Source organism: Sebastes umbrosus, chromosome 6 (assembly GCF_015220745.1).
Source record: "Sebastes umbrosus isolate fSebUmb1 chromosome 6, fSebUmb1.pri, whole genome shotgun sequence".
Classification (NCBI taxonomy): Eukaryota; Metazoa; Chordata; class Actinopteri; order Perciformes; family Sebastidae; genus Sebastes; species Sebastes umbrosus.
Genome location: NC_051274.1, coordinates 28,347,011 through 28,362,681, shown reverse-complemented (window position 1 = coordinate 28,362,681; position 15,671 = coordinate 28,347,011). Strand labels below are relative to the sequence as shown.

The window sequence follows — 15,671 nt, the reverse complement described above, 5'->3', positions numbered from 1 at the left end:
AAACTTTAGCCATAATGGAGGCCAACGACCACAACACCCTGAAAACACAATGTTCCCACTCAGTCAGCAACACAAGCGCTTTGAGATAACAACACTAAACTAATAACATCACAATATGAACACTGAGCAAAGCAAATGAACTTCTCAGCTGACAGGAAATCACACTATAAGAAAAGGTGATCTTTACCTGGCTGGCTTTGAGCACATTTAAGAGCTCACCTGTGGTCTTCAGGGTTCATCAGATTCCCTTCCTGTAGTGTTATCATCGTGTGAAAAGTTTACTTTACAGTCTACTTTTAAATCTGCAATTTAACAAGAAACAAACAAGCTCTGAGATTAAAAAAAAACCCATTAAATCTTGCCTGCAACAGAGCTGCTAATTAAACCACAGAGATGACGACAGCGCCTCCTGAGTCCCGGTGGAAGAGTTGGATTTGATCAGTCTCCATAGCAACCACTGCAAGAGGAGAAATACTAATTAACTAATTTATCCTGCAGTGGAATATCTTTGGCATCATTTGGCAAAAAAATCCTTAATAACCTTTTCAGCATATTGTAATTCAAGTGCTCTGAGAGAAAACTCGACTTCTGCACCTCCTCATGACTCTGTTTTCTTTTTTTATTTATTTATTTATTTCAAAATGACAGTATCCATAGTAACAGCAGAAAACATTAAAAACATTTACATACAGAAGAAGCATAGCAAAAACATAAACAAAGAGCTGTGCCAAACACAAAAGGACAACAGAAATGAAACAAAACAAACATAAAATAAAAAAATATTTAAAAAAAAAACACATGAGAGAATGACAATAATTTCACTTAAAAACATTAAAGATATTGCATACATGCAGTGTTTCCATTGCTTTTTTGTTTTGTGAGGAAGAAATTGTTGACAGATATAATTCCATTTCTTTCATAAATACAAAGAAGTTAGGCTTTTTTTGGTAAATTCACACCTGTGAATGTGGAACTTCGCGAGAATTAAAATTAAATTAATAAGAAAAAATGCATTACTGTCTTTGTAACTGTAATCAAAGCAACCAAATATAATTCTATAGTACAGTGCAATTTCTGATCATGGCTCTGTTTTCAGGCTTTAAAAAAATATAGCCAGTGATGGGAGACTTTGGCCAATCACAGGCCATCTCAGAGAGAGAGCGTTCCTATTGGCTGTGCTCCGGCTGATGGGCGGTGCTTGGTATTTCCTCAACTGATCTCAACATGGCTGCCGGGTCACAAACTTTGTCATTTTACAGCTAAACAGTACACTACAAGATGTTTCTTAAAACATTAACAGAATGTTGTAATTGATGACTTCATCTTATCTCAGTTCAGACTGCATGCTTTAGCCCAGTGGTTTTCAAAGTGGGGTCCGGGGACCCCCAGAGGTCCTTGAGGAGGTTCCAGATGGTCCCAATCAAAAAGGGGAATCATTTATTTTCACCATGATTCCATTTATAAGTAACACAATGACAGAATATCCTGTGCAATATTACTTTTTTTTTAAATTATTTTTTCAATATAATTTCCAATATTACTCTCTCAATATAATGCATAATATTACTTTTCACTTATTTTACTCTTACTTTTATTGTTATTCTACTAGGCACTAGTGTTAATATTACATCTTATACTTTATATTTATTACTCTGTTGTGTTTTTTTATTTGTATGTTGAACAATGTCATTGGTATTAATAAAGTTCTAAGAGATCTTTAGCGATCTGTTGGGTGTTTGACACATCCATAAAGAAAAGGTGAAACAGCTCATGAAGCAGGAGCCAGTCAGTATATCAGTGTGTCTGATAAAACCCATCTGAGTGACGGAGCAATTCTGAGAGATAATAAGGTAATTTTCCATTAAGGGGTTTAGAAATAATAATAAAAAAAAAAACACTGAATATCACATCTCTTATAAAATACAGAGAAATAATGAGATATATGTATGTGATGGCGATATCCCTCCACTGAGGGTTTATTTTCACTCTGCAGGCACACAATCACACCACAAGACAACAAATAACACTGAGCCTCACTTTTTAATTTTGCATTTTTTTTATTTGTAGTTAACAAATTAGATTTTTTTTCTTCATCACAAATAACAAAATGTTTTCTAAAAAGAGGAGAGGAAGCGCTGCTCCCTTCAACAAACACTTGCTCTACTCACAGCTTTGGCAGAAGTGGCTTTATTGTCACTTATGATTATATTAAATTATGATTACTAAAATCATTAGTAACTTTGTTTCTGTCTGTATCTCATTTTACTGCAGCTAATAGAGGCCCTGTACATAGTGGTTAGTGGATGTGGATCATTGTGTTTCATCATGAAATTACCCAAGAAAAAACTTGATCGTATAATATGGTTTATTCTAGTATAATATATGGATAAAAATAAGAAGTGGATTAAAAAAAACCTCAAGCCCCTCTGGGCGGCTCTGTAATCTCTACTGCAATTAAAGAAACAAAATTAAAAAAAGCCGTTCTGTGCCGGCTCATTCCTTCACAACAACGTTGATGAAGCTCTTGATGTTCTTCAGTTTGTCGCTATCAAAGTTCACCAGCAGCACGCAGGAGCCGGTGCTGGTGGGACTGAAGTCAACGCTGGCCTTGGCTTCCTGTTTGGGGCCCACAGCTCCAATCCTGCAAAAAATCTGAGATGAGTTTCATGTTTTCTGCTTTTCTCTATGCTTATCTCTATTCAGCTCAGGTATCAGTGTGGCATTGGCATCTATTGTATATATAACATATTAGTGTTTAAGATATTCTTAATGTAACTGTGATTATGGGTATATCACCACAAATCACAGATCACATCTTATACTTAGAGCTGTAAGTAACATTTTGTTATTATTGAAATAGGAAGCATTGTGTGGTAGTTGTTGGGAAAAGTTCACTGTGATTTTGGGTGCGTTTGAGTTTTTGTACAAACTTTGCAGAAACACCATCTTGTACATTGAACTGCATAGATAAACTGTAATGGGAATTGGGTGACACAAGTAAATCCATAAAGAAGAAAAGAAAGCATGGAAATGCTAAAAGAAATAATTGACGCATAAATCCACTCATAACAGTTGGGATGGATTTAGATTCTGGGTGATAATTCAATACGATAATTTATCATCTTTCATTGGAATCATATTGTGATTAAATCATATATTGAGATATCAAGCCACACAATTGTCTAAATTGATAATAACACATACTAACTCAAAATTCTCAAAAAATTCATCATCATTTTGCGCTTAAGTTCTTAAGTAAATGAGAAAATACTCACCTTTCATTCGTCAAGTATTTCATTCACACAGTGTATAGGCTTTACCATGTGGTTATTTCATATAGACTATTTATTTATTTATTGAATTACTTGCTATATTGTGATATCATTATTGAGATATAATATGACCTATATCAGGATAGAAGTTTTTGGCCATATCGCCCAGCCCTGGATGGAGTTGACATACCTCGCTGTTATGGGTTTGCCGTCGGTGAGGCCGGCCCCCTCTACGGTGAAGCTGCAGTCCTGCAGCGACTCTGGTAACGGGTTCAACAAGGTCAGCTCTGCCCACACAGGCTGGTTCACTGTGGCTTCTCCAACCAGCTGCAGACAAACAGGTTTCATGATGTGAGAGGTGCTATAATATTGTAAATGATTACGATTATGTCATAATAAACCTGTGCCTGAGTGGCAATAAGTAATGACAGGAAATACAGTCATTTTCTAGTTAAATCCCAACTTTCCTGTGATCTGTGATCAAGGCCACCTGAATCAAGGTAAACGTTCAATAGACCTTTTCATCGCCATTCTGTTGCCAGGGCAACAGCTTTAGTCCAAGATTACTTCCTGTCAGCTACTGCATTAACAAACATTTCAACAGGAAATACAAAGGGGCTCATTTACAATGTTTATGTTGTCAAGTTCGAAAAACTGGTTACATTACTTCTACAAAATACAAATTGCAGTAGCAGAGTGATCCAGATGTGATTGAGAAACAGACGGACACACTGTAGGCTACAGACTCTACTACTCTCAAACAGACAGAGAAGTAATAGTATGAAACTGTACCATATCATTGTACAGTTTTATATCAATGAGACAAAAAGTTGAAAAGTTTAGTTAATGTAATTATTAAACGCCTGCTTTGCTTTGAGCTCATGTGCGCTGACATTTTTGTTACTCAACATCTGTTTTGATCAGGATGTAAAGTCATTTATTTATTCACAATGTTTTTCCCTTCTAAAATGTAACATTTGTATTGCTCATAAATACATTTCTCTGACCTGTCCATCGTCCATACCTTGATCTCTATATCCGGCTCGTCCAGCACAATGGTCTTCTCAACCTTATGGTAATTTGTAATCTGCTTGTCGATGGTGATGGCTGACAGATTGATCAACCTGTCAGGAGTGATCGCTGATCCATACCGGTCGTACTCCAGTCTGAGGGACTGTGACCTCACTGAAAAACCACATACATTTTAGGACATATTAATTAGGTTATTAAAACTATGCAATCTCGGCACGAGAATCGGATTTTTGACAGACGCGGCGGTGTAAAGATCGGAGCTGACCTTCTCCGGAGGGCACCTCCACTTTGTCTGAAGTAAAGCCGCAGCTGTCTCCTTGTTTCCCGTTGTAGCCGACAGCTTTGGCGAAGAACAGGAAGGTGCAGGTCCTCGCCTCCAAGCAGTTGTTAGTGAGGACAGCGTGCACCTCGAAGTCCGAGCCCACGATCATGTTATCAGCCAGTTTGATCTGAGAATTATAAGATTATTCGTTTGACTATACAATAATATGAATGCATTAGTATAGTTTATATTTCTAATTATAAGCAGATGTTAAAAAAAAAAGAAAAGATGATTCTGTGATCTTTGGAACAGAATATGCTGATAAAATTGTTTATGGTCAGATGAATTTCAAAGCTAATGCAGCATTGACATATGGATTAATAATCTAGTCATCTGTCTACCTAAAAGGGGACACTTAATGATACTTGTTTTCATATTAAATTACATGCCAGTTAGCAGTATTTAATAACCACATGTGTACTGTTTGCCTTTCATACCAATCATGGTTATTTTCAACTTGTTCCTCTTTCTTGCTACAGTTTGCATATATTGGCATTCATTTTGATACAGTTCCCTTTGACATATACATAATAATGTCTCTGTTCTTTTGACTAATGAACCTGCAATTCAGGCAGAGAGGATGTGGCCTATTTGGAGCTCTAATGTTGTCTCGTGCTGCTTTGAAAACTCTCATATCATTGTGCCCATCGTAACATCTCTTTTGTAGCTTGAACAGACCCGCCTACGCAGTAACATTTTAAATAAGTTAAGTTATTTCAGAGTTTAATTTCTTTTATATGATGTGTTTATACAGTATTTGCTCTACCACCTGTATATGAACCATAGGGCTGTGTATTGGCAAGAATCTGGTGATATGATACATATACAGGGGTTAAGATTCAATATATTACAATACTGTATGCAAGGTAATATATATTTAGGAAAACTGTCATAGTATAAGTGTATATAATGAGGCTCCATTGTTTTCACCATATATTAAATAATAATAATAATAATAATAATAATAATAATAATAATAATAATAATTATTATAATAATAATAATAATAATAATAATAATAATAATAAATATTATTATAATAATAATAATAATAATAATAATAAAATGTATTTACATTTCATCATTTATATAGCCTTAATTTCTATGGCTGAAGATGGATAACAACACCGGGGTGGTTTAAATACAACACAAAATGAGCCACTAATCTTTGCATGTAAACTATTAACTAAAAGTCGATACAGTATCACAAAACATAATATTGCAATACTCCAGTGTATCGATATTTTCTTACACTAGTATGAACAGTAACAAAAAACACCTTGATATGGAGCCCCGGCTCTTCTCCTCGCTGCTCTAGCTTGTTGTGGTGTTGCGCCTTCTCGTACACCTTCCTCTCCTCCTTTGAGCCTGAAAACCAGCAGAATCACAGAATAGTACGACAGTCTCGTTTAAGACTACATCTTCAAATTGAGGTAGTTGAGGTCATCCGTCTATATTCATGTGAGATGTATGTAACATGTGTGTCTGTGATGACAGTAGAAGGAGCATAATGTAGTGCCTGCACACTGACTCCAAACCCAGAATTTGTTTAAATGGATATTTTTTAATCGAAACGTTGAAGATGCACCTGGGATCCTTTTAGATCCATTTAAATAAGTGTGTGGTTGTGAAGTCTCTGCAGTACCTTCGGGATACTTGTACTGGTGTGTGATGTCGTGTCTCTCATCTGAGCCCACCGCTTTGGTGCTGATGCAGCGTCCAACAGATTTAGTTGATCCACTGAACTTGACCATCTCTCCATTTGACAGGCGCACCAGTTCCACAACATCTGCATTAACCTGACTCCACACACGACATGAGATGACATGAACTAAAATTAATTTTAAAGACATTCAGATAACAAAACAGGCTTGTCATTTTTTGACAAGTATTTGAAACAATCTGTAACAGCAGAAAGGGATATTTTCATACACACAGGTCTCAGGTCTCAAAACTTGGACCTTCATTAAAACCATTACGGTCGATAGTGTCCAGCTTAAATGTAAAGTATGTACATTTTCACTTTAAAACGTTCCACTTAAAGGTTTAAGCAAAAAACTCACCTCAGCAAAAATAAAGGGAGCGTCATACTTCTTGGTCAGCTCTCCTGCCTTGATGGCCTTCAGAGAGGACGGTCCACAACAGAAAACACCTGAAAGCATCACACATCCAGAGACAGACTTCAGCTTCATTTCAGCAGGAATCACACACACACACAAGGCATCGATTCAGGCCATGCAAGTCATTCATGTGGTAAAATAGAATCAAATAAGCCACTCAAACAAAATACTTTTGGTGATATTATAATCACTTCTAGAGAGAAAGAAGTATTTTAACAACCTTAACTGTTGTTTTGCAGTCAGTTTCTTAATAGAGTGCTGCAGGAGTCCTAAAACGCGGAAATAAGTTAGCATTTTAGCACTTCCGGTTCCCTCGTCTGGAAGTCAATGGGTTTTTTGTTAGATGCCTGAAATAAGGTCTGTAAGAGATTTTAACGTTTTGTTCTACGACATAAAGCATGTCAGTAAATATCCCACTCGTGAATTTTGGAGCTTTTACATGTATTAAAAAAGGCAGTTGCTAACAAGTGTCTAAATGAGACTACTAAACGTCATCACGCCGACCACTAGTCCGCCTTTGGTTTAGTAGTGGTGACGCAAAGTCATGTGACCGTGTTGTGGTTTGTTTATAGCCGTTATGACGTTAGCTTTTTACTTCTGGTGATTGCATTCAGGCTTCAAAAATCCTAAAAGTGGTGTTCATTTGTGGAGATTATCTTGCTGAACAAAACGTGTAAGTATCATAAATGTTTGTTTGCCACAGAGCTTATTTTCGGCAATGGAAAAATCCCATTGGCTTTTTTGTCGAGGGAACCAAGGCGATGCTAACTTCCGGGTTGGCCTACAAAAATACGTCGTCCCGGTAGCACTCTATACAAAAACGAAGAGTAGCCAAAATGATTTACAACGCTTAATAGCAAAAGAGGTTTACTTAACCACATTTGATATGAATATGTCAGGTGCATTAATAAAAACAGTCTTGAGATGAGTCATGTGAACTTGCCAAACCAACGTTATCACAAGTTTGGTCATAACCATTCATCAAACCTGTGACTACTAAAGCTGAAACTGAAACTAACCACCACGGTTAAATATTGTTGATATTATGATTATGGTCCATCTTTGTAGCAGTTTTGATACAGTTCATTTCTAATGAAGTGTTTACAGTGTTTGGCCTTTGTTCTATAACTGGACTGCCAAGGCAGCATAGAAACTGTCAGTTCACGGTCTTACGTGCAGGACTTGCTCTTGGAAAAACACATTTTTTTAACAGTTTTGGGGAAACGGGACAAACAACTGGACATTAAAATCAAAGTTTACCTTCACTCGTCTCCTGCGGGGTCGGGTCACTGGTTTGCCACCCATCAAACTCCGACCCCAAATCAGGACGATTCATCCAGCTGTCCACCCAAACGTGGAAGTTCCTGGTGAAATTAGTCAAATAAAGGACAATAATATTTGCATTTAGCTTCAATCAGTAAAATAATGTAGAAAAAAAACAACAGTTAATTCTCGGAATCATGGAAGATAACGAGAGACAGATGCCTCGAAAGTGACAGTTGTTTTTATGCATACAGGAACAACCTGCTAACCATGCACTCACCATATCGAATCACCATGAGACATCCGTTCACCATCTTCATCATACAGGTTTTCTATTATCAGGTTGGCATCCGTATCGTGAGCCGATCCAAAGTTAGTAACCACTCGACATGGGATGCCCAGGGCACGGGACGCTGGAGGAGGGAGGAGGGCCACTCTTAATCACAGCACATACACCAGTGATAGCAACTGTCATCAAAGACTCAAATAAAGACATCACCTAAAAATGTCCCATGGGGTAGAGCGCTTCAAAGTCATGACATTAGATTCTAAATTTAGGGTTTTGATAAAAAGGTTGGGTTGTGTGGCGGTGGAGGTGGACCGGAGGATGTAACTGAGATGAAACAGATGGTGTGTTTTACGTACTGTTGGGACAGTATCCTGTTACAAAATAGTTTCTAAATTACCTACGCTGAGTGATGGCACGCAGTTTGTTTAATCCGGTATCTGTGGTTGTTGCAGGACTGTAATAAACCAGTTCAATCACGGCCTACCTACCTACCTGCCTGCATGCTCTCTGCCCGTGCACTCATTCTGGTCACCGGAGTCGTCCACAAGCTGCTAGCTTTGACAGCTGTGAGTACGAACAATAATCATGTTCACTTACGTTCATAATGATAATTTTGGGGGAGTGTCTCATGAGGGAGGCCTGAACGGACTGTCAGTGTTGCCGACTCGGGGACTTTCTCTCTAGATTTGGGGACTTTTGGAGCTGGTGCTGCTAGCGACTTTCATTGGAAAAGAGTTGGCAACACCGGGCATTTTTCGGTTGGATCATATTTAAAATCTAGTGTACTCTTGCTAGTTTCTCAACATTACCGACCCTACCTTTAACTTTAATGCATGCATGTAATGCATTTTCTCTCTGTTAAAATGGCATTATGTCAACATGGCGTGTGAATATCATCTACCGGTATGTAAAACACAATAACTCACATAGTGCATATGAAACAAGTGTCTATTTGCACCCAGGTGAGAATAGAAACTTGGCAGCTATTCGGCTATTTAACGGCCAAGTTGAATATGCTACTAAATTTAACAATAGTTAGCTAGCCGAAGGGTTTTATGCCAGAAAGCCCTTTCTGGCAGAAAGACTTAGTAGTAGTATTAGTAATATAAAGAGCGACAAAGTACCTACAAGGAATAGGTTGAGGTGGGTGAATAGGTCAAACTGGACCCCAGGGTTCAAGTCTCCTGAGAAGTCTATTTTTACACTTAGTTGACTTATTATTTATTCATTTGTTATAATTTTCAATTTTCAGTCACAGTTTGGTTAAGTTTAGGCAGCAAAACTACTTGGTTAGGTTTAGGCAAAATATACATACAGTACATATACAGTACACAACACACACGGTATCTAGTGTGCCCGGGTCGGGTGAAAATGTCATTGTCGTCTACGGACACCTGGGTTCTAATAGCATCTGCCTAAAAAATAACTAATTTCACAATAAATTGAAGACGGTCTGAATCCAGTCAAACCAAAACTCTCATGCACTCCGTACTGTGCTCCTACCTGTGCACGCAAGAGCAGCAAAGACCCAACACTGGCCGTAGCGGACGGGACCACTTTCCGCCCACTGGTGCAAAATGTCACCGCTGCCGATCCACGTTCCTGGATGAACCCCGTCTGAAATCTCTCCCCAGTTTCCCACCAGCACTCCGCTGTCGTCATTACTGTTGATCTGTGGAGGCAGACAGAGGGGGGGCAGGAGAGAGAGTGAATGAGAGAATGGGAACATTTTGTGACATTCCAGGGCTGAGTGGTGGGCTTTACATTTTAAATCAATACGTACACGGTTTCTTTAACGTTTTTTAATTTGCTTTTCTAAGTCTTTCGTGGGAAAAGTCTCCTAAATGATGCTTATAATTTCTGGCAGCAACACTGGCTTATTTGGGACAAATAAATGTTACATAATCGGACCTCATCAAGCTCATTCACATTTCTATAGTGCATGATCCTGTTCATCTTGGAACAAGCCTGGTACTGATTTATTGTATAGTGACAACTTCTGGACTACTAGAAATAGCCCTGGATTTCTCATTTAGCTATTTTGACTTGCAGCCAACAGACTTTAATTTACTTCTCTTTGCCACCTGTTTGGAATCAGAGCCACACATGATGATTAAATACTCTTTTTTCTGCATCTTTCTATCACAAAAGTTGTCTGGGGAGACGAGAAAGTTTCAAAAGAAGGAGAGGTCCCCCCCTGGAGAACAATATAAGACTCAGAATATAAAGCAGAGGGCTTTTTTTCTGGTGCACCATGGGAATCTCTGCCTGCACAGCTATTTAATAAAGGCTATTCACAGGCTGGTTAAATGGCATCCACTTAAGCCTGAACTCAGACCTACCATAGCACTCAGCACCCTGGTCACATAGACGGGATTTCTCCTGGCAAAGCAGTCCTTGTCGGCATCCGAGACAAATTTGGGGTTTTCATCCAGGAGCTTCAGGCAGATATCCAGTATCCCTGGTTCAAACTACAGACAGACAAATAATCAGAGGAGAAGGCCGGAGATTAGCTGTGTCAGCTATATTTGTATTTGGTTAATGAATTATTATCTGAATAAATTTTATGTGCATTGTTCTTTTCTTTCACAGTGAAGAAGCATTTAGAGATTATACAGTTTGTTTACTACCTGTGCAAAGTTCCAGGGTTTCCCTCTGATTCGGTTATGTGTTCCTCTGTAGATCTGCCCATATTGTGCTAAAACATACTCCTGCCTCTTCGTCTCACTGCGCATGTAAACAGCATCTCCTGTGAGTCAGTACAGACAGAGCACCAACACATTTATTGCCTCCAATATAACATTTCCATGCTTGACAGCTGCAGGTGGCATATCTTAATTTTCAAGCTGCATGTGATGCACAAAACAAAGCATAAATAATCCATCATAAATCATTTGGAGAGGAAAAAAAACGTTATGTACTCACTGGAGCACCAAGCATTAAAAAGCAGGATGAAGTGTCCTAAACTGGTCTTCTGGCCCTCCTGGTCCAGAGTCAGAGAGTAGACCCCTATGGGGGCGTAGTGCGAGGAACTGATAGATACAGACACTGTGTTTCCGGAGGGATCATTGGTGGCAGATGCGCTCCACTCACTGTCCTCTGTGGAGTCACTTAGACCAAAAGAAACCTTAGTGGCTGATTCTTTTCTGGGCAACGGACCTGGAGACACAGAGATGGACTATTAAATCTAAATCCAGAAACATAAATCCTCATGCATGCATGCACACACTCCCTCCAAATGTTTCTTTCTCACACACACAAACTGTGTATAAACATGTAAGTGTAATCACTGGGATACAAGAGAGGCTTACCAGTCTCAACGATGAATGTGAAGCTTGTTTCACCCGGTTTGAAGTCTTCGCTGCCAGGTTTCAGATGTAAAATGATATTGAAGGGCTGTCCCCTTCTTACAATCAAACGCTCCGCTCCACACAGCTCCGTATGGTGGCTGCTGCTGTTGCTCTTAATGTCAAGATCACAGCGCTCGACATCCAAGACTGTGTGCAGAAAACGGAAACACAGATGTCACATCAATTCAAAAGTTAACACAAGTCAAAAGAGTAAAAGTACACAAATTTGACTTGATAACTTTATCTAAATTTAATCACCCTCTCAAAGTTTCTCCAGATAATAAATCACAACAAATCATCAGCATTCATTCCCCAACACAGATACAGTTTTACTCTACTCTGTAGATCTGACATATCTAATGTCATCCACCATTCCTGCTCATCACATTTCACACTTGACTATGAATCTGACACTTCAAAACGGTTTGACTCTGTGAAGTAAGAGTCAAACTGCATCTTCAGTTGTAGATAACACACTCCACTAATAGCATCATACAACATGAGAAAAAAAAGGGTTTTCTTCCTCCTTACCGGGACTCATGTCTGCAGAGAAGTTCTTGACCCTCAACTTGTGTATGCAGAGTGACACTTCAGCTGCAGCCGGTGCTTATTGGTTAATGATCCTGCAGTGTAACAGCCCCTGTATTTATAGCATGTGAAACCTGATCTAGACACCCCCCCCCCCCTTTTTCTATTCGTCGCTTCAGTAATCCTGTTTTTAGACTTACAACACCCCTTCCCCTTTATTCTTCAATTAGACCTTGGCTTTTAAAACTATTGTGAAAGATTTCTACTGGAAACAAAAGCTTCAAAACTCAAACGGCATTAAATCCTGTTACTAAAGTTGGTCCTCAGTCAGCAAATTATCATTAATGTACAAATTTTGAGGTTTTAAAAATGTTGGTTACCTAATACAGGGGTTCTCAAACTTTTTCATGCCAATGCCCCCCAAATAGCATCAGCTTATGGCAAGGGGCCCCTCTTTTTGCAAGATCTTAAAAACCCTGCGGCAAATATTAAAAAAAATAATAAATAAAATAAAACTTGGCACGGCAATTAAGATTCCAATATATAATTATTATTATTAACAATAATAACAATAATAATAATAATAATAATAATTATACAATTTATTTTTTTGCATTTTCCCTTTCCAATTTGCTGAGGCCCCCACTTTGAAAATCACTGTCATACTGTAATATACATAATAACGTAACACATTAAACTTATCTACATGTAGCAGATAAATTTTACAGATTAAAAAAAAAAATAATAATAATAATAAAATAAAACCAACAACAAAAGTTTTTTCATAAATTATTTATACCATTTTCCGTAGCTGCAACATACTGTAAATTATTATAATGATTCAACAGAAATAAAATGTTATAATTCAAAATGAATCAAAACAGTTAAATTAAATTCTATAATGTAAAACAGGAAATGACATGTCATACAGTTCAAATTTGTATGCAGCTCAGCCGATTCTTCTTTGCAAGACAGTAAAATACTTCACACATCTTTCTCAGGTCATGATGAGACTTTCACATTGACAGTTACAGGAGGAAGTTGTAAATAGGTCATGAAACTGCAACTTGAATGTGCAGTTTTTTTTTGGATTTGGTGCACAGACCAAAGGAACAAAACCATTCGTTATAGGCTGAACCAGACGGGACTGTGAGAGTCTATATTTCATTACATTTGTCCACAAAATGTATTCATTAAAAATGCATTTTAGAACTGAAAAATAGCAGTAGTAAAACCCGCACAAAGGGAAATGAAACCTTTTGCGATAAGCGTCTGCAGAAATTGTTGTGTCTGTGGAATGAGGAAGTGAAGCACCATCAGTCTGGTGCCACATCCTCATGTTACTGCAAGACTGTCTGGTGATACTTCAGATTAAAGAAACCGCACGATAAGAAACTGCACGATACAAAACGTAGAATTTGTCTTTAAAAAAAAACAACAACAAGAAAAACAAAGGAAGTAAAGAAAACAACAACGGACCTCACGTTTGAATAAGCAAATAAGCTTGAAAGAAAGCAAGTAAGCAATAAAAAAAAACATGGATCTGCTATGTCATAAAAAGTTAGTGGCTTTAAATTAAAATAAACAGAGGTCGACATTATGACCTCAGTTTTTATGATTTGTATATTTTGCACAGACGATAAAAATCAAAGAACTTACAAAAGAACAAAAGAAGACACTTTTCATCAATAACTTAAGAAAACTAAATAATCTGAAAAATACTTTTTTGTAATGGTCATTTTCATGAGGGTGTAGCTGGAACATTGATCAGTATGGAACCATTAGTGGACCCTAAATAACAGTAAGTAGTTTTTACCTGGTAGTTATATACCGTGTCTGCTAGTGTGCAGTAGTTGTGTGATTATGTAGACAGAACAGTCTTCCAAGATGCAAAGTACTTCAAATCCAGATGTGAAAACACATGAGCAAGTGGTCAGTCCCTTCTGATAAATTATTAAATACAGGACTACTGTAAGAGCCAGACAGATAAAAACACATGTTTAGACAGACAGCAGTAGTATAAAAATGACCCAAAAGAAATAAACAGGAGAAAAGAAATAGCATTATATATTAATTACTTCTATATTAATGAAAACACAAATCATTTTACTTCTCTGTATCTGCACAGAAATGCTTCTCCATTTATGGTCATCGCACTTGAAGTTTAGATCTTCAGCTAGTTCTGGGCTTATGGCCAGTGGATCTGGACTTTCTTATGGACTCCATTAAGTTTCCCTTGTAACTAAAACACTGTAGTTCATCCGTCAAGAGATAATGATACACAATTGTTTCTCAAGCAATGCTCTGCCTGCTAACAAATGAAATGGAGCATGAAACACAGAGCGATACACTTGAAGTGAAGTGGTTTCTCACACTGTGTGGTGACGCTGGTCCTGTGTGTGTTTGTTTCACACAAGCTGCTGATTTCCATAAGAGATAATAAATACAACCTTCTCTAGTTTGATCCCTGCAAATTAATAAATGTACAGGCTGTACAGCACAGAAGATCCCACTAAACAGTGTGTGTGTGTGTGTGTGTCAACCACATCATCCATGTACAGCAGCAGCCTCTTGTTCCTTCTTCTTATTAGTCCATACGTGATATAAGACAACCTCATTTGACACATGACGGACTTATGATACCAACACACCAAACCTCAATTGTTTCAATAAATCATTAAAAACAAACCTTGTGACCAGACAAAGCTGACTGCCTTGTGACTGCGTAGCCACATAAAATAACTTCAGATAAACTGTCCGTCTGCAGGCGGCCAGAAGACGACTGAACAGCTTCAGTGGATCGATGATCTGCAACAATATTAAAGTCACAAATTGTTCTTACTACAGAAGCCAATGAAAATAATAATAATACATTTATTATAACACCTTTCATACGAAGTAAGGTTATCTGAGATGGCTGCTACTATACAAAGGATTAATTTGTGAAATAGGAACTAAATAAAATATAGGGTCGGTTTTAGCAATAATTACAAATAAATAAACTTTTAAGCTTTTATCTATACGTGAATATCATTTCATTGCAATTTATTTATGTATATTTTATTTATTATTATTGTTTTGTTGTATATTTTCTTGTTGTGAAGCACTTTGTCACTTTTTGTAACTTTGTTATATAAAGAGGATTATTATAATTATTAATATTATTATTTTAAGTATGAATAATGTCCCTCAAACTCGACTATACTATTATATAAAAAAATCATTTAATTGTTATTGTGTGTCCTGTTTAATTATGTTTAACTTTTTAAAGGAAAAACTCAAAAAAGGAAGATCAGAAAAAAGCTGTCATATCTTATAAAATAACTCTTATATGTTATATTACAAATAAATAAACTTTCTTCTTTAAAAAAGCTTTTATTTCTGTGCACATTTTGTTTGATTTCAATTTATTTATCTATGTAGTATTTTATTGTATTTTATTATTATTGTATTTTTTTCTTATTGTGAAGCACTTTGTAACATTAAGAAAAGTGC

General features: G+C 37.3%; 2 protein-coding genes across 2 annotated transcripts in view; both read right to left on the bottom strand.

Moving 5' to 3' along the window:
* Positions 1-2,037: 2,037 nt before the first annotated feature.
* LOC119490211 (protein-glutamine gamma-glutamyltransferase 2-like) lies at positions 2,038-12,281 on the bottom strand. The gene is made up of 15 exons (XM_037773446.1): positions 12,180-12,281; positions 11,610-11,795; positions 11,224-11,457; positions 10,929-11,047; positions 10,641-10,769; positions 9,802-9,970; positions 8,290-8,422; positions 8,007-8,110; positions 6,690-6,778; positions 6,272-6,425; positions 5,906-5,994; positions 4,570-4,753; positions 4,297-4,457; positions 3,463-3,599; positions 2,038-2,641 (listed from the first exon to the last, which is right to left on the bottom strand). Exons 1-15 carry the CDS (start codon positions 12,187-12,189, stop codon positions 2,494-2,496), a joined length of 2,046 nt encoding a protein of 681 aa, XP_037629374.1. The 5' UTR covers positions 12,190-12,281; the 3' UTR covers positions 2,038-2,493.
* A 679-nt stretch (positions 12,282-12,960) lies between these two features.
* LOC119490105 overlaps positions 12,961-15,671 on the bottom strand; it is a 33,185-nt gene continuing 30,474 nt past the window's right edge. Inside the window, exon 25 of the mRNA XM_037773316.1 lies at positions 12,961-14,984. The gene's annotated coding sequence lies outside the window, so the exon portion shown is untranslated. The remainder of the gene's footprint in view (positions 14,985-15,671) is intronic.